At 49.6% G+C, this 18988-nt stretch overlaps 2 protein-coding genes across 4 annotated transcripts; one reads left to right on the plus strand and one right to left on the minus strand.

The window, feature by feature from the left end:
- Positions 1-1123: 1123 nt before the first annotated feature.
- Positions 1124-4021, minus strand: golt1ba (golgi transport 1Ba). Of its 2 annotated transcripts, XM_029825351.1 has the most exons (6): positions 3850-4021; positions 3521-3612; positions 3072-3250; positions 2878-2959; positions 2687-2721; positions 1124-2064 (listed from the first exon to the last, which is right to left on the minus strand). In XM_029825351.1, exons 1-5 carry the CDS (start codon positions 3872-3874, stop codon positions 2713-2715), a joined length of 387 nt encoding a protein of 128 aa, XP_029681211.1. In that variant the 5' UTR covers positions 3875-4021; the 3' UTR covers positions 1124-2064; positions 2687-2712. The 2 variants fall into 2 exon arrangements, with proteins under 2 accessions (XP_029681211.1, XP_003979285.1); XM_003979236.3 differs by lacking the exon at positions 2687-2721.
- A 112-nt stretch (positions 4022-4133) lies between these two features.
- recql (RecQ helicase-like) lies at positions 4134-18514 on the plus strand. 2 transcript variants are annotated; one of them, XM_029825347.1, is made up of 15 exons: positions 4134-4482; positions 4635-4689; positions 5138-5359; positions 5451-5630; positions 5965-6071; positions 6288-6486; positions 6591-6757; positions 6937-7018; positions 7097-7245; positions 8985-9102; positions 9167-9305; positions 9398-9489; positions 9553-9769; positions 9938-10070; positions 17719-18514. In XM_029825347.1, the coding sequence occupies exons 2-15, from the start codon at positions 4665-4667 to the stop codon at positions 18292-18294; spliced, it is 2406 nt and encodes an 801-aa protein (XP_029681207.1). In that variant the 5' UTR covers positions 4134-4482; positions 4635-4664; the 3' UTR covers positions 18295-18514. The 2 variants fall into 2 exon arrangements, with proteins under 2 accessions (XP_029681207.1, XP_029681208.1); XM_029825348.1 differs by lacking the exon at positions 17719-18514 and adding an exon at positions 14644-15060 and having other exon boundaries at positions 4281-4482.
- The last annotated feature ends 474 nt before the right edge of the window (positions 18515-18988 follow it).

Below are 18988 nucleotides of genomic sequence, written 5' to 3' on the forward strand. Positions count from 1 at the left end.
AAAGAGCTGAAGAGCTGAGGAGCTGAGGAGCACAGCAGAGGATCTGCAGGAGCAGAGCTAAAGAGCTGAGTAGCAGAGCTGAAGAGATGCAGGAGCAGAGCTGAGGAGGTGCAGGAGCAGAGCTAAAGAGCTGCAGGAGCAGCGATGAGGAGCTGCAGGAGCAGAGCTGAAGAGGTGCAGGAGCACAGCTGAGGAACTGCAGGAGCAGAGCTAAAGAGCTGAGGAGAAGAGCTGAAGAGCTGCAGGAGCAGAGCTGAGGAGCTGACGGAGCAGGGCTGATGAGCTGCAGGAGCAGAGCTGAGGAGCTGACGGAGCAGAGCTGAAGAGCTGCAGGAGCAGAGCTGAAGAGCTGCAGGAGCAGAGCTGATGAGTTGCAGGAGTAGAGCTGAAGAGCTGCAGGAGCAGAGCTGAACAGCTGAGAAGCTGCAGGAGCAGAGCTGAGGAGTAGGGCTGATGAGCAGAGGTAAAGAGCTTCAGGAGCAGAGCTGAGGAGCTGCAGGAGCAGAGCTGAGGAACTGCAGGAGCAGAGCTAAAGAGCTGAGGAGAAGAGCTGAAGAGCTGCAGGAGCAGCGATGAGGAGTGCAGGAGCAGAGCTGAAGAGGTGCAGGAGCACAGCTGAGGAGCAGAAATAAAGAGCTACAGGAGCAGAGCTGAGGAGCAGAGGTAAAGAGCTTCAGGAGCAGAGCTGAGGAGCTGCAGGAGCAGAGCTGAGGAGCAGAAATAAAGAGCTACAGGAGCAGAGCTGAGGAGCAGAGGTAAAGAGCTTCAGGAGCAGAGCTGAGGAGCTGCAGGAGCAGAGCTGAGGAGCAGCAGGTCGATACTCTTCTTCTGTGCAGGAATATTTATGTGTGCTGACTGCAGCAGAACCAGAGAGATGCAGATTTATTAATCAGTGAGGAGAAACGTGACACTTGGTAAGAGCTGAATATTTGACACTCAGCCAAATGCTACAGAAATATGGCTCCTTGTCATCCTGCTGTCTGTGGCCTTTTATGGTATCGAGTTGGTTCAGGGTGACACAGGTGCACCACACACCTGATGATGCTGAAGGTATGACCGCGGCATCCATGAGGACTTTCAAATGTGTCAAATGAGAGGAAGAAAGAGGAGAAGGACCCACAGGTATCAGAAAGGGAAGTTGGTCTGTTTATTGAGGGTAAAACCTTGCCACACCCAACAATTGATGCTGAGCGGTGGACTGAGGTCTTCCTGTTGGACAGTCCAGCAGACGCTGGGGACAAATGGGTACACGTGTCCTTCCTGGACGTTGCGGGAGGACTGAACCAAAGTTCTGACTGAGGTCCCATCAGGACCCTGCATCGGGATCGCTCACAATCGGCCGCCAACATCACCAGGAACTTCTGCGAGTTCCTGGAGGAACCAAAGGCTTCACACATGAACTACCACAGAAAAATGTGAACGGAAGAACGAAAACGGGGCAGGTGTGAGACGGATCCAGCCAGGAGGAGTTTCAGGGTCCAGAAGAGCCGTAGCAATGGCAACAGGAGAACCAGCTCCGCTTCTGTGGGGGGGCTGCAGGAGTGTTCATCTGAGGAGCCTCATTCTGAAGCACCTTCATGTTGGAGCTGCAGGAGGCTGAGAGCAACATGATGTCACTTCCTGCTGTGAAAAGACGTGAGCAATAACTCGGACCCACAGCAGAAGTTTATATAAAGTCAAGCACTCATATATTTTCATATTTACACTCTGACAGGACAAAAGGCCCCGAGGGTACAGAGCGGGGCGAACACCGGGGAGGACAGGAGGTTTTAAATAAAAGCAGAGGGAAGATGGCAGCCGGCGCTCCACCCATGCCGAGTCTGGTGTCAGCAGCCCCTCCGCCCCATAAGGAGGTCCGCATGGAGTCCGCGTGTCTGTCTTCACCTCTGTCCTTCCTTCAGCGGAGACAGGCGCGACTCCAGGCTGGTGCAGTGGTGAAGTTGGACTGGTAACCAGTGGCACTGCAAGCCGGAAGCTGCTGGCTGGATGCTGCAGCGGGGACGCGGGCGCTGGCGGTCCAGCCGGTTACACCATGGTGTTGCTCTCGCCCACCTTGTCCACATACTGGAGAGAGAGCAGCAGGGTTAGCACTGACCCTCCGGCACCCCCCATTTCCACCCCCTGACCCCCAACAGGGAGCGGCTGCTTCTCCTGTTCAGGTTCAAGGAGTCCGATTACTGTGCAGCTAAGCTGCAACCTTAGGCAGAGGAATGACACAGCCAATTTCCAGCAAAATGGTTTTCAGATTTGAGCAGAAACTGAACCTCAACTAGGAGCCGTGCACATCCCAGAACTCATACTGGGCTCTCACTGGGACTTCCTGAACCTGAAGAGGGCTGTTCATAAGGCCAGAAACATGCATTCACACACGCCTGCTGAGCCACTGACCCCCCCACCACAGAGATGGAGAGCATGTCAACATGTGTTACCATTGTAGCCATCCACCCCTACAAGCTCCCTATGCACACATGCACTCTAGACAGCATGCACGTCGGGGGGTGGAGGGGTAGGGGCACCCCGAGGTCGGCTGTCAGAGCCACCCCTCTGCCTGAACTAAGGAGTGAATGGGTTAGTTTTGAGGGTCCTAAAGTTTCGATCTACGGGGGGGGGGGGGGTGGATTCAGCATGCGGGTGTGTGTCTGTGTGTGTGTGTGGGAGGAGGGGGGGCAGAGCGGCGATGACTGACCACAGGAGCTTATTATCCTCAGAACTTTAGGAAGGCTTCAAATACAAGATAGCACAATAACCATTCCTTCACAAAGCACACAGAAAACAGTCCCACTAGCTGGTGGCTCTGGTCGCACGGGGCGGCTCAGGTGGGGGCCCAGGCCTCATTGTGGGCCGGCCTGGTGCTGCCGGGGACTCGCTGATACTCACTGAACTGATGAAGGGCAGGTTGAGCAGAGAGCCGAGGACGGGGACTCTTCGGATAAAACCGACAACCACAGGGAAGAAACCCCTGCAGGAGGCACGAGGGGAGATGCACACATGAGGACAGAGGACAAAGATGATGATGATGAAGAAGAAGAAAGATTTGGGATTAAGAAGCGAGAAGAACACAGCACCCTCACCTGAACAAGAGAAAGAATCCGTAAACCTCCAGCACAACGCCAACAATGGGCCACCCGATCAGGACCACACACACGCCCCCCAGGAAGAAACCGGTGGCCTTCATCTTGTGCTTCTGGAAGAAGAAGCGAAACGTCCTCTCCAACCCGATGACAAAGGCCAGTCCAGCCACAAACAGTATCTGCATGGAAGAGAAGACAATGAGCTCCTACAGGAACCAGCCAGGGTCCAGGCTCATGCAGCCACCAGAGATGATGCTCCTCTGTCCCGCGATGGACGGAGATCATCTTTGGACGGACGGATCCATCAGGTGTAGAAACATCTCAGAGGACGGGTTAAGCTCTGGTTTCAGAGCAAAGGGTCTCTCGAGGTTCTGTGTCATGGTTCTGACCCACCTGCTGCACGGGGTCCCCTTCCAGTCATTCCCTGATAAAGTGATCGACACACTTACGTTTCCAATAGCCAGGAGCGCTTTGTCAAAAAACAGGATCATTCCAAAGAAGAGGAAAAACACGCCGAACCCTGTTAAGCCCATTCCAATCTCTGCAAACCACACAGAAAGACAGCAGCTGAACTCCACCGTGAGGACAAAGATGAACATCGGTGCATGTGAACACGTTCTCAGACTAGTTGTAAGCCAAAACACCATCTTAACAACTTTAATGGCTAGAAATGGCGCGTTAACTTTCAGGAGCACATTTTTGCCTTTCTAACTACAGTTAGCCCGCAGCTCCGGAGGATGCCGGCTTAAACATGGAGGGAGTTCAGGCGCAGGCTTACTCTGAGAGTCGGTCAGGGAAATCATCGTGATTGCCGTCAACCCCCCGCCGTGAAACACAAGCAAAGACGGAACCCAAAGCGGAGAACGGGCTCTTTTCCACGCTTAGTTCGGTGACAGCTGCCACTGCAGCAACAGCCACGTCTTCCGGAAATAAGCGCTCTCGCGATGTTTCTTCCGAGAAAAACCGTCCTGTTTTTTTTACTTTGTAAAATCTTTATTAGCACTGTACAGAAACACATTATTTAATATCAATAAAGTACAATTAAACAGAAAAGTCACTTTATTTTGAGCATAAAACGAGTGCGTTAAAACAGCAAAGTAATGGCAGCAAATGAAGACACAAACCAAAAATCGTTATATTTTATAGTTAACTTTTTTCAAGAAGAGAAGCTAGTTCACGTTAGCATCAATCAGACCGTATTTTTGTCCTGACAGGACGAACCCAGGGCGAAGTAACCCAATTACTGTGCCTTCTACCGCCGCTCGCTTCCTCCCGGCTTTTGTCTGCTCCGGTAACCAGGAAGGAACCAGCGGGTGAGCAGCAGCAGCACCAAGCCGACGGTCCGAGAACCGCCTTCATTCCCACATACACTCGTTTGGAAGCCAACTGAGCAGGAAAAGACCAGAAAACGGTAAAAGGAGAGAGAGTTTGCGTTAATAGGAGGCGCTGCCCCGCGATGTTCGGGGGCTTTTTAAAGCAGGACAAGAGCGTCATGAATCTGCTAACTTTGTCTCGCAGAGATGGACCCGATGAGCTTTTAACTCTGCTAACTTTGTTTTACAGAAATCAAATATATGAGGAAAATCGGGGGAAATGGACGGTGGCGCCGGAACCAGAGGTACGGCTGCTCCCGCCGAAAGGGGCCGTTTTCAGTTTCTCTTTTTAGTTTCTCGGGATAAAGTTAGGGGTTTGGGTCCGTCAAGGACGCCCGCTGACAGTTGAGCGCTTCACGTGCTGGTTCTCAGGGATGTTCTTGCTCTGAAGCTGCAGGGCCGAATGTTCTGCTTTCTTCTACTGACCAGTGTTCCTTCACGGTAACATGAAATGATGCGCAGGGGTTTTGAGTGTTGCCAGGCTGTAGAGACCTGGGGAGGAGGAGGAGGAGGAGGAGATCATTAGGTGTGGAGGTGTGATCCTCCAGAGACCCACCGCTCAGGTGTGAGACCTGGTGTTTAGCATCTCTGACTGGTTCCACAGAGAGGATCCTGTGAAGACAGAGCAACAACTTTCCGGTGGTGACGAAGACTTGGACCTTTGCTAACGGTCTTTACGGTCTTCTGCTTCAGATGTGCAGGAACGGTTGGATACGGTGGAGGCGGAGCTAGAGGAGGTTGACCTACAGATTGCTGTGCTGCAGCAGAAGAAGGCTGAACTGCATCGCCGTAGGGACGCTCTACTGCAGCGTCTGGAGGAAGCCTGTGATGCCGCGCAACCATCCTCCTCTTCACAGGCCTCCCGAGGTGAACCAGCGGCCAGCAGGCAGGAGATGCAGCGCTTCGATGGCAGCGGTAGTGTCCACCCCCAGCTCTGTAGATGCCTCCTGGAGGGACCCTGAGGGGACCTGACCTGACAGCTCTTTTCTTTGCTCTTGTCTGGTAGATTTCCCATGGTCCCAGGAGGTGGTGCAGCATCTGCAGGACACCTTCCATCTGCCGCGGTTCCGCCCGCTGCAGCTCAGGGCGATTAACCTGACGCTGTCCGGCAGGGATGTGTTCCTGGTCATGCCCACGGGGAGGGGGAAAAGCCTCTGTTACCAGCTGCCTGCTCTCTGCTCTAAAGGTGCACACTCCCACACCAGACCCGCCCCCCCAGCATGGGGTCATGAACGTGTGACCAAGGACACCCTCAAGGTCGCGTATGAGATGGCGTTCCCAAGGGATGAGCTCGACAGGAACTGACTTTGTTACAGTTATTCCACACAAACGTCTTTCCGTCCAAGAATGTCCTTCCATGTTATTAAAGGTCATTCGGACATGGACAAGTGGTGTCCGTAGAGAAGACTTCCCTTTATTAGAACAGTCCTCAGAGTCTTGACTCACATTTGCGCCTGTCAGCCAGCAGCTGTTGTTGGTCTCCTCGTCCCTTAACTCCTGTGTGTGTGCTTGATGTCCAGGTCTCACGCTGGTGGTGACGCCGCTGGTGTCCTTGATGGAGGACCAGCTCATGTACCTCCAGTCCATCAGTGTGTCGGCAGCTATGTTGAATGCTTCCAGCAGCAAGGTGAAGATCATGAGAAGGAACCGTTTAATAAGCCCTTCTCAATACGCTCCTTTACATTTTGAACAGTGCGCATGTAAAGACAATAAGAGGAGAAACTTTACAGATCAGAAGAGAAGATCAGAGATGTCCTTCAAGTCCTCCATGTCCAGGAAACATGGAATCTTTGACCTTTGCTCTGAAACATTGCAGTGAAAACCTGGAATCTCTTTGTTTTAGGAACATGCAAAAAGCGTCATGGCAGGAATGACGGACCCCACGGTGCCCTTCAGACTGGTGTACGTCACCCCCGAGAAGATCGCCAAAAGCAAGCTGCTGATGTCCCGTCTGGAGAAGGCCTACAAGGCTGAGCTGCTCAGCCGCATCGCTGTGGACGAAGTGCACTGCTGCAGCCAGTGGGGGCACGACTTCAGACCAGGTGAGTGGCTCTGGGAGACGCTCAGGTGACCCTCAGGTGGGGGGACCCTGAGGTGGGGGACGCTAAGGTGGGGGATGATCAGGTGACTGCCTGTCTGTGTGTAGATTATAAACTGCTGGGCATCCTGAAGAGACAGTTTCCTAAAGTCCCCCTGATTGGCCTCACGGCCACGGCAACCAGCACCATCCTCAAGGACTGTGAGAAGATCCTGAGTGTCAGACAGCCGGTGACAATCACAGCATCCTTCAACCGAACCAATCTCTACTATGAGGTGGGAACTGTGGCAACTATGCTCACACAGATAACTGCTTTGCACACACACTCACACACACTCTTACACACACACACACACACACACACACACACAGTGAATGTTAGAACCAAAACGTTTTCCTCAGCTTGACTCTTTAATCTCTGAAAGGCAGCTTTTAACCTTCTCCTGATTTTCAGGTTCGCGTTAAAAACTGTGACAGTGATGCGTCTGTGGAGGACATGGCCTTTCTGATCAAGAGCAAATATCAGCACCAGTCAGGTATGCAGAAGAGAACGACAGCACGTTATTTGAAGTCCTGCAGAGGAGCTGGGATCTACTCTGACCTTGGTCCTGCAGGCATCGTCTACGTGTTCTCTCAGAAGGATGCAGAGTCGGTGTCATCAGCACTCCAGAAGCGAGGCATCCTGGCTTCTCCTTACCACGCTAACATGGACCCCACAGACAAGTCCCACGTCCACCGCAGATGGAGCACCAACAAGATTCAGGTATTTTCCTCTTCTTTAGGGACTGTTTATGTCATGGGTTTTTTCGAATGGTTGAGGTTATCTTTTGATGTGCATGTGAACGTTGTGACCCCCCCAATTACAACTGGTTAACAATGTCCACCATCAGTGCTGTTAACCTGTTAGCTTCCAGGACACGAAGTGGAGAGCTAGTAAGGTTAGACGGTCAGGAGCAGTACCTGGTGAGGGAGCATAGCAGGTAAGTAGAGATTTGGAGGTGACTGATGAGGATGAAGAGGGGGAAGGTCCCCCATGAAGGTTCTGACAAAGGTGTTCACAACATCTTGGAGAGCAAGAGGCCTGCCCTGAAGAGCAGAGCAGTTGTACTGATGCTGATCTTCAAGAGCAACTGTGACTGGCAGAGTTGTGGCAGCCAGAGAGGAAAAAAGGTGATTCACACAATGAAGTTATCAAAGAGGTCAGACTGAGCACAGAAGTGAGCGTTTGTGGGCAGCAGTACGGCTCCATGGAAGGAAGAGGACAGCAGATGCAGTATTTGGGTAGTTTTCTGTGTCAACTGTTTTTCCTTCTCTTTTTAAGATCCAGAAGGCTTCTTCAGTTCTGAACTCACTGGGGACAGAGCTTGAAAATATAGCCCTTGTGGACCATTGGCATGCTATTGATCTGGACTCAGCTGTCCACTCACATCTATAGGAGCGTGGGCACTCCTTTGAGGACAGCCAAGTACGGGTACTGGCCAGAGAAGACCGCTGGTTTGAGAGGGGTGTGAAGGAAGCCATCCATGTCAAATTGGAAAAACCATCCTTAAACAGAGGTGGTGGGCTAAGGCACTTCCTATCACCCACATACAATGCAGTCCTCCACTCCTTCCAACAGCAAAACAAACATTCACACCATTCCAGGAGACCTGGTGATTTACCACCATGTGAGCCAGCAGACAAAGGGAGACACACCAACTGAAACTAGGTGAACGACCCTGCCAACGACTCTCAGGTGACCACCCAGATCATTAACATGCTAATGGTCCACAAGGGCTTGGATAACTATGACCTGGATGATTGAGAATCTACACAGATGTCAGAGAAAGCACTTGACAGGGTGCTGAGAGTGGTCCAGGACACCTGGGAACCAGAGGACAATGGTGAGGGGTGAGAGAGGAGGTCAAGGTAGAGGAGAACCCAGAGAGGTGGAGCTCTGTCCTGGAGAGGAGGGAAGGTTAGTCCAAATGAGACGTGTGAAAGAGGAACCAGGTCAAGACCAAGGGAGGATACAGGAAGAATGGAGGATCTTAAAGACTTGAGGTCAACAGTCCAGAGCAATAGAGAGAAGAAAAGAGGTGAAGAAGTAGGTGCAGCAGGTGTGATGGGGGAGAAGAATGATGGTCGAGGTGTACAAGATGGTGGTTGGACCAGTGTCTGGTTTAGAGACGGAGACGCAGCTGGAGGGGGAAGAGACGAAGACGTGGAGGTTCTTTAAGAATGAACGAGGATGGAGAGGATCAGAAAGGAGCAGATGTGAGGGACAGCACATGTTAGATGTTGTGGAGACAAAGCCAGAGAGGCCAGGGTTGGATGTGTCCAGAGGTGGGACAGTTCAGCTGGTGAAGATGGAGCTGCCAGGCAAGAGGTCCAGAGGAAGACCTGAGATGTGGATATGATGTCAGCTGCCGATGGGAAGAGTTGACTTGGTGTGGAGAGCCTGAAGGCAACAGCTGAATGTAGAAGGTCAATGCCACGATTGACACGGTGGTCCATCTCTAGGTGGTCGTCGCTACAGTGGCGTTCGGGATGGGCATCGACAAGCCCGACGTCCGATTCGTCATCCATCACACCATCAGCAAGTCCATAGAGAACTACTACCAGGAGAGCGGGCGAGCAGGTGTGGACCAGGATCCCTGCATCACTCCTTGTTCTATCATCCATTCACACGTGTGTGTCTCCAGGCCGAGATGACTGTCCTGCAGACTGCGTCATCTACTTTGGCTTCTCTGACATCTTCAGGATCAGCACCATGGTAGTGATGGAGAACGTCGGTCAGCAGAAGCTCAGACAGATGCTGGACTACTGTCAGAGTATCGACAGGTACCGCCACGCACAGTCACACCCCTGCGGGTCTCGCCCTGCACACAGAACCCTTGTGTTGTTGGTTGAAGGAGGTTTGTGTGTGCATCCAGGTGTCGGCGCTCCCTGATGGCCGTCCATTTTGATGAAGTTTGGGACGATGAAGGATGCCAGCAGATGTGCGATACCTGCCGCCACCCTAAAGGTGAGGGTGGTGTGATGTGTTCAGGTGCTTCTGAGTCTATGCTGACCAGGGTCTCCGCTGCAGACGTCTCCACAGTGGATATCACCCAGCACGCCAGGCAGGTGGTGCAGATCCTGGAGTTGGCAGCATCCATGGATGAGAAGACGACTCCTCTGAAGCTCGTTGAAGCCTGGACTGGGAGAGGCCCGGCCAAACGCAGGAAGCTGATCCAGACCACCACGCTGTCCCGGACGCAGGCCGAGGCTGTGGTCGTACAGCTGCTGCTGAAGGATTATCTCAGGTGAAGCTCCTTCTTTCCAGATCTTTAATTGCTCACCCATCTCTGCAGAAGGACGGACATCAGGAAAGATTGTCAGATAACATGCAGCCGCTCGGGGTCGAGGCTCTATCGAGTGACCTTGAGGACTCCCACCAATGGCCGTTCATCCTTTGTTTCTTCATGTCTTAGTGGGGACTTCAGCTTCACTCCATACACCACCTACTTCTACATAAAGCTGGGCACGAGAGCCTCCCTGCTGAGAAACCAGAGTCACACCGTCAGCATGAAGATGTGCAACAGCCCGGGACGTGGACCTTCTGAGGTGAGACGGTATCCTCCATCCTGGAGTAAAACTGACTTGAATTTAAAGCATTGTTCTTCTTCATATGACAACTGTCCTCCTCCACTTGTCCCTCAAAATCAAATCAAATCAATCTTTATTTATATAGCATCTTTTACAATCAAAATTGTTTCAAGGCGCTTTCCAGAATCCCAGGGCCTGACCCCAGACAAGCAACAGTGGCAAGGAAAAACTCCCCTTTAACAGGAAGAAACCTTGAGCAGGACCAGGCTCATGTAGGGAGACCCTCTTCCTAACGGCCGGCTGGGTAGAGAGAGAGGAGAAGGGGGAGGACAGGTAGAGGATAGAATTGGTAGGAGAGGAGAGGAGAGGCATAGAGCATAGAAATACAAACAAAAATACATTATATTGAATTAAATTGAATTGAATAAGCTGCTGGTTGAGTGGGTCAGTGGTGTCGGAGGTCAGTATACAGCTCTGAAGGCGGCGATACCTGTAAATGGATACAGAGGGGAGGGGGGGGCAGAAAAACTACACAGAAAATAGCATTACTAGTCTACTTGATGAGGAGGAGGAGGTAAGGAGAGGAGAGGAGAGGAAACCATGACCCAGTGGGGTGACAGAGGCCTGTCAGGTGATCATGTTTCCGGACCCCGGCAGCCTTGGCCTATAACAGCATAGCTAAGATGTTAACCTAATGATTAGACAATCCTCTAAATATGATAATTTGTCTGTCTATGATAGTAACTGGAACTACAGAATTAGTAACAATAAGCTTTTTCAAAGAGGTAGGTTTTAAGCCTAATCTTAAAAGTAGCGATGGAGTCAGCCTCCCGTACCTGGACAGGGAGCTGGTTCCACAGCAGGGGGGCCTGGTAGCTAAATGCTCGGCCCCCCATTCTACTCCGAGAAACTCTGGGAACCACAAGTAGACCAGCATTCTGAGAGCGGAGCGGTCTATTGGGCTGGTAAGGTGTCACTAGCTCCTCCAGGTAGGATAGAGCTAGGCCTCTGAGGACCTTGTAGGTCAAAAGAAAGGTTTTAAAAATTATTCTAAATTTAACGGGCAGCCAATGAAGAGACTCCAGTACAGGAGTTATGTGATCTCTTTTGTCAATACCTGTCAGAACTCTGGCTGCAGCATTTTGGATCAGCTGGAGGCTTCTTAAAGAGTTGTTTGGACACCCTGATAATAAAGAATTACAATAGTCCAGCCTGGAAGTAACAAATGCATGGACTAACTTTTCAGCACCATGGTGGGTCAGTAGTTTTCTAATCCTTGTGATGTTCCTCAGGTGAAAAAAGGCACTTCTAGAGACTGTTTTAATGTGTGAGTTGAAGGAGAGATCTTGGTCAAAACTTACTCCAAGATTCTTCACAGAGAGACTAGATGTTAATGAGATACCATCGAGAGTGATCATGTGATCTAATCTATCCCTGAGAGGTTCAGGACCAAACACCATGACCTCAGTTTTTCCTGAGTTAAGGAGGAGGAAATTTGAAGACATCCAAGACTTTATGTCTTTAAGACAGGTCTGAAGCTTCACTATCTTCTCTGTCTCTTCTGGTTTCATGGATAAATAAAGCTGAGTGTCATCAGCATAACAATGAAAATTTATCCCATGCTGCCGAATAATGTTTCCTAAGGGAAGCATGTACAGGGTGAAGAGGATTGGTCCAAGTACAGAACCTTGAGGAACTCCATGGCTAACCCTACTGTAAGAGGAGGGAACACCATGGACATGAGCAAACTGGTATCTATCAGATAAATATGATCTAAACCAGTCTAGTGCTGTCCCTTTAATCCCAATCACATGTTCCAGTCTCTGTAACAGGATGCTGTGATCAACTGTATCAAAAGCAGCACTGAGGTCCAGCAGAACCAGCATAGAGACCAGTCCATGATCTGAAGCTATGAGAAGATCATTAGTAACTTTAAGAAGTGCTGTTTCTGTGCTGTGATGAGCTCTAAAGCCTGACTGAAACATCTCAAACAGGCTGTTTCTCTGCAGGTGCTCCAGTAACTGAGTCACCACCACCTTCTCAAGAACTTAAAAAGAGGATAAAAGGAAGGTTGTATATCGGCCTATAGTTTGCTAACACATCGGGATCCAGTGATGGTTTTTTAAGCAACAGCTTAATCACTGCCACCTTGTAGGACATAACCTGTACATAACCTGACACTAAAGAACCATTGATCTGGTCCAGGATAGAACTGCCTATCAATGTCGAAACATCCTTCAACAGGTGTGTTGGGATGGGATCTAAAAGACACGTGGTGGACTTGGATTTCTGAATTAGGGAAGATGCCTCAGAAAAATATATGGGGTGAAGAAGTTTAAGGGCTCGTTGGAGACCCTGTATGTTCCCACGGTCAGCACATCCGGTGATGGTCCAGTTGTTGGGATGGCCTGGTTAGCTTTCTCTCTGATAGCTAGAACTTTATCAGTGAAGAAGCTCATGAAGTCTTCACCACTAAGGGAAAAAGGGATACGTGGATCTAAAACACTGTGAGTCTTAGTTAATTTGGCCACAGTGCTGAAAAGAAATCTGGGGTTGTTCTTGTTTTCTTCAATTAAAGAAGAAAAATAAGCTGTTATAGCCTTACAGAGGGCCTTTTTGTAAACTACCAGACAGTCTTTCCAGGCTACATGATAGCTGTCTATTTTACAAGAATGCCACTTCCTGTCTAGTCTGCGCACTTTCTGCTTGAGGGTCCTAATGTGTGAACTATACCAGGGGGATTTACTATTTTCTTTTTCAGGGGGGCAACAGAATCAAGCGTGATTCTCAGTGAGGCTGCTGCACCTTCAGCAACAGAGTCGACCTCTGCAGGGCTAAGATTATAATGACTGATCCCTGGGGAAACACACAGTGGTCCTGGGATCAGCACAGGGATTGCTTCCTTAAACTTCGCTACAGCATTATCTGAAAGACATCTGCTATAGTAAGACTTTGTTCTGAGCATAGAAGAATCCTTAATCATAAATGTAAAAGTGATCAAAGAATGATCTGACAGGAGTGGGTTCTGAGGGAACACTGACACATGTTCTACCTCAACACCATAAGTCAGAACTAGACCTAGGGTGTGGATGAAGTTATGAGTTGGTTGGTTTATCTGCTGGAGGAAACCAACTGACTCAAGTAATGAAATGAAGCCATTTCTAAAGCTGTCATTTACAACGTCTACATGGATATTAAAGTCTCCAATAATAATGACTTTGTCCGTTCTAAGGACCAAGTCAGATAAGAAATCAGAGAACTCAGACAGGAACTCTTAATGTGGCCCAGCAGGGGGCTGATATACAACTACAAACAGAAGTGGCTTTTCTGTCCTCCAGTTCAGATGGGTGATGCCAACAGTCAGGCTTTCAAATGAACTGGAACCATATTTTGGTCTTGGATTAACTAATAACTTGGAGTGATAGATTGCTGCCACTCCCCCTCCTCGACCGGGAACACGAGGAATATGATAATTAAGATGGGTAGGAGGAGTAGATTCATTTAAGCTAACATACTCCTCCTCCTGAAGCCAGGTCTCAGTAAGACAAAATAAATCAATGTGATGATCCGCTATCAGGTCGTGCACCAACAGGGATTTACACAAAAGAAATCTAATATTTAATACTCCACATTTAATTGTGATGTTAGTTTCTCCAACTTGTGCTTTGGTATTAATTTTAATAAGATTATGGTGATTGACCGCTCCCCTGTTCTGTGCTTGGTGAACTTTTAACCGTGGAACAGAGACTACCTCTATAGTGTTAAATATGTTATTGTTGGTGGATGAGGGTTCTAAGGAAGCAGCAGAGAGGTGTGTAAGACTACAACTCTGCATCCTGGTCTGGACCCTGGTTTGCCAGGTCACTTTGGGTCTAATAAAATTAGCCAAATTACTAGAAATGAGAGAGGCACCGTCCCGGGTGGGATGGACATCGTCTCTCCTAATCAGACCAGGCTTTCCCCAAAAAGTGCTCCAATTGTCTATAAAGGCCACCTGGTTTTCGGGGCACCACCGTAACAGCCAGCGACGAAGCGATGACATGCGGCTAAACATCTCATCGCTGGCCAGATTGGGGAGGGGACCAGAGAATGCTACGGAGTCCGACATCGTTTTTGCGTAGTTGCACACCCACTCTGTTAATTTTGGTGACCTCCGACTGATGAAGCCGGGTGTCGTTTGCTCCGACATGAATAATAACTTTACCAAATTTACGTTTACGTCTCCCTAATCACTTTCCCTCTACACAACCTGTTCCTAACACACCGGCAAACTGAGTCGATCACTGACGATTGAAGATGATCGTTAATGAGGGTCCAGTTTAGTCTACATATGCTCCAGTTCTGGTTTAAATCCACTCCCACGACTTCAACATCTGATCATTTTTTTATTGCTACCTTTTGAGTAACCAGCAGCTCTTCAGGTATGCTGCCCCTAGAGCTGAGAACATGGTTAGAACATTATTTTTAACCTTTCATTACTCTCTAACCTGGGGACACAGTCCAGCATTTGTCCATGTTTGTCTGTCTGTGGCCCAGGCCCAGGTCCTGGTCCTGTTGCTGTCAGGTAAAGGCTGTTTTTAATGACCTGCAGGTTAAAGCCACAGAGGAAAACACATCAGTTCCAGGCTGTGACGAAGCCCCCAAGTCCAAGAAAGCCAAGACAGGCCTGCCCTGATCTGGATCTTTGCTGAGGACCAACAGGCGAAGTGCAGCTTGTTTCTGTTGAAGTCACTTCATCTGGACCGGACTGACTGAAGTCCAGCAGTATTTGTGGCTTTACAGCTGCATCGTCAGAGACATTGTCAAATGACTCTAAAGCCTTTAGTGATGTGATCTGAACCGTCTGATCTGATGGTTTGTTCTCTGGTTTTCCTGAAACCTGGATGCTTCAAATCCAGCTGCTGATACTTTATACAGTCATTCTGTGATCCAAAGCTCAGTTGAAGCTTTTACAGCTGCCAGTAGAGTATTGCTCTGTGTCTGAATAAACCAAGACTTCAGCACTCTGGCGGTGCTAAGCGTTTTTTTGAAGACACACCAAGAACTACACCCAACAACCAGCACTCAACAGCCAACAGCCAACACCCAGTACCCAACAACCATCACCCAACAACCAGCGCCCAACAGCCAACACCCAGTACCCAACACCAAACACCCATTACCCAACAACCAGTACCCAACAACCAGCACCTAACAGCCAACACTCAACAGCCAACACTCAGTTCCCAACACCCAGTACTCAACAACCAGAGGAGAGGAGAGGATGGGCACAGAGCACAGAAACACATACAAAAATACACTATTTATGCAAGCCGCTGGCTGAGTGGGTCAGCGGGACCGGAGGTCATCATGCAGCCCCGAAGGCGGTGATACCTGTAAATGAATACAGAAGGGGGGGAGAAGCAGAAAAACTACACAAGAATCAGCATAACTAGTCTACTTGATGAGGAGGAGGAGAGGAGAGGAAACTATGACCCAGGGGGGTGACAGAGGCCTGTCAGGTGATCATGTTTCTGGACCCCGGCAACCTTGGCCTATAACAGCATAGCTAAGATGTTAACCTAATGATTAGACGACCCCCTAAGTATGATAATTTGTCTGTCTATGATAATTTGTCTGTCTAGTAACTGGAACTACAGAATTGGGAACAATAAGCTTTTTCAAAGAGGAAGGTTTTAAGTCTGATCTTAAAAGTAGAGATGGAGTCAACAACCAGCACCCAACAGCCAACAACCAGCACCCAACAACCAACAGCCAATCACCAGCACCCAACAACCAGTGCCCAACAATCAGCGCCCAACAGCGAACAGCCAGTACCCAACAACCAGCACCCAACACCAAACAACCAGCACCCCACACCCAACAACCAGCACCCAACAACTAACAACCAGCACCCAACAACCAACAGCCAATCACCAGTGCCCAACAACCAGTGCCTAACACGCAGTACCCAACACCCAGTACCCAACAACCAGCACCAAACAACGAACACCCAGTACCCAACAACCAGCAGCCAATAACCAACAACCAGCACCCAACAGCCAATCACCAGCACCCAACAACCAGTGCCCAACAACCAGCACCCAACAACCAGCACCCAGTACCCAACAACCAGCAGCCAACAGCCAACAACCAACATCTAACAACCAGTGCCCAGCAATGAGTGCCCAACAGCGAACACCCAGCACCCAACATCAGTACAAAATAACCAGCACCCAACAACGAACACCCAGTACCCAACATCAGTACAAAATAACCAGCACCCAACAACGAACACCCAGTACCCAACAGCCAACGCCCAGTACCCAACATCAGTACAAAATAACCAGCACCCAACAACGAACACCCAGTACCCAACAGCCAACACCCAGTACCCAACAACCAGCAGCCAATAACCAACAACCAGCAGCCAATAACCAACAGCCAACAACCAGCACCCAACAACCAATACCCAACAACCAATACCCAACAACCAGCACCTAACACCAAGTACCCAACAACCAGCACCCAACAACCAACACCTAACAACCAGCACCCAGTACCCAACAACCAGCACCCAACAACCAACACCTAACAACCAGCACCCAACAATCAGCGAACACCCAGTACCCAACAACCAGCGCCCAACAGCCAACACCCAGTACCCAACAACCAATACGCAACTGTCGCGGAATTTTTGTTTTGAGAAGTAAACAATGAATCTAAGTTACTGCGTAGGAGATGGTTTATTCCAGTCAGTCGGTCAGGATACACACACGGAAGCATGCGGAGAGATATCTATTAAGCGTACACAGTTCTGATCTTATATAGCCGAAGGCCCGCCTCTGAGGCGCGGACACAGGACGTCTTCACAGCATGTGTCTCCTCTCCTCTCCTCTCCTCTCCTCTCCTCTCCTCTCCTCTCCTCTCCTCTCCTCTCCTCTCCTCTCCTACCTATTCTATCCTCTACCTGTCCTCCCCCTTCTCCTCTCTCTCTACCCAGCTGGCCATCAGCAGGAGGGTCCCCCTACATGAGCCTGGTCCTGCTCAAGGTTATTTCCTGTTAAAGGGGGGGTTCCTTGCCACTGTTGCTTGTCTGGGGTTAGGCCCTGGGATTCTGGAAAGCGCCTTGAAACATTTCTGATTGTAAAATACGCTATTGATTGAACCAACAACCAATGCTAAACAACCAGCACCCGACAACCACTACACAACAACAAGCACCTGACCAGTCACATCCTCCCTCAACTGCTAAATGGATCTTTTGAACAAGCTTTCTAAAACAATGAACCCAACGCTCACATCCGGGTCGTGAACCAACCCTGGAGCTCAGCTCACGTGTGCTGAGGAACAGACTGACGCTTGTGGTTCTTCTGCTAATGTGTTTGTCGCCTGTTTGATCAGCCTCAGCTCATTCACAGAGAGCTCATTTATTCATTTTATTTGAAGAGTTGTTGACTCAGCCGGCTCTTCACAAGCCTTCCACCTTCAGCGTTCCACCTGACAGACCTCTGGGTGGGTGACACCACGAATTCTATCCAGGGTCTCTGGGCTTTGCTGCGGTAGTGAGAGGACATGTTTACACCAGCTTTATTCATAACCGCCACAAATATTTCATCACTGTTGTCAGCAGGATCCTCTCTTCTCAGTCCATCTGTTAAAGTTCTTATGTTTCTGATGCTTCTAGGACAGAAATGCTGGTAAGGTGGTTGAAGAGCAGACTGATGTGACCTTAGAGTCTCCACAACTCCAACACAAACTGTCCAAAGAGCAGAGGAACCAGTCCAGAAAACAGAAAGTGAAATCACGCTTGGACAGCGGGATAAAGGAGGAGGAGAAGGGTTCCACCTTCACTCATCATTCCATCGATGTTAATGTTGAAATTCTAGATTATAGCAAACGTCGGCAGGAATCATCACGCACGGTTAAGCCCAAGTGTGCAAGGAAGCATCACAGCAAGAGGGTGACAACAACAGAGGACCCGGTGGGGAGCTCTCTATCACGGGCCTCCGTCACGTCTGAGGCCGCCGTGGAGGAGCTCTGCCACCTGAGGAGATACTACAGCAGCCAGCTCAGGAGAATCAACTACGTCTCCCATGAGCACCTGGGCCAACCAGCAGAGCCAGGGCTTTTGGCATGCATCTGGGAGCCTCTGAGGAGCCTCTGTCTGGGCCGTGGGCCCACCTCTGGTGATAGGGTAAGGACCTTGTGGACACGGGTCAGTGGCTGGAGAAAGCTGATGAAGATGTCCCAGTTAGACTGACGCTTGTTTCAGCACAAAATATCCCCACAGAAAAACTTTTAAACTTGAGATTTTAACTTGAGGACATGTACATTTTTAGGACTAAATATTGATTAAGTTATTTATTGTACATTAAGTTGACTAAGAAAACATAATCTTTTCTGCCTCTACAGGTTTTTATGTGTTTTACATTTTGTGCTGGATAATTTCATTACATTTGTTGGACCTAATAGCACAGCAGTTCCTTCTGTTGGGGCCTGGCTGGGAAGCAGGCAGTTCCCTGTTCAAGCCCCGCTGCCTAGGTGACCTTAAGCAAAGTATGAAACCGACAAATGCTCACATAGGGCCCTGTGATGAACTGGTGACCCATCCAGGGGGGACCTGCCTTCACCCATATATGCCCCCTTCCCGTGACCCCAAAAGGGAGAAGGCCGTCAAGAAGAAGAGAACCTAAATGTTAAAATTAGATTATCGTAAATGTTTTAAATCTCAACATGACTTTTGAGACGATCTGGAACTGAATTACAATCAACAACCGTTAAAAAGTTGTATGATGTCACTGTCCACAAGATGTCAGCAGAGGAGAGCAGATGATGCCCAAGAACAAGGTCTGTCACCCACTTTGTCTCTACCTAAGCATCGCCACTGGGATTTAGCTGGTAAACTGGGATGAGAATGCTCAGGTTCTGTCCCACAGAACCTCACAGTGGCCTGA

The sequence above is a fragment of the Takifugu rubripes genome, chromosome 18, assembly GCF_901000725.2.
Source record: "Takifugu rubripes chromosome 18, fTakRub1.2, whole genome shotgun sequence".
In the NCBI taxonomy this organism is placed as follows: Eukaryota; Metazoa; Chordata; class Actinopteri; order Tetraodontiformes; family Tetraodontidae; genus Takifugu; species Takifugu rubripes.

Coding starts and splice junctions, on each gene's coding strand:
- recql (XM_029825347.1), top strand. CDS start 4,665: ATGGACGGTGGCGCCGGAACCAGAG. Junction 9,103..9,166: donor CCAGGAGAGCGGGCGAGCAG/GTGTGGACCAGG, acceptor GTGTGTCTCCAG/GCCGAGATGACTGTCCTGCA. Junction 9,770..9,937: donor CTGCTGAAGGATTATCTCAG/GTGAAGCTCCTT, acceptor TTCATGTCTTAG/TGGGGACTTCAGCTTCACTC.
- golt1ba (XM_003979236.3), bottom strand. CDS start 3,874: ATGATTTCCCTGACCGACTCTCAGA. Junction 3,251..3,520: donor CGCTCCTGGCTATTGGAAAC/GTAAGTGTGTCG, acceptor TCTTCCATGCAG/ATACTGTTTGTGGCTGGACT. Junction 2,960..3,071: donor GGATTCTTTCTCTTGTTCAG/GTGAGGGTGCTG, acceptor TGCCTCCTGCAG/GGGTTTCTTCCCTGTGGTTG.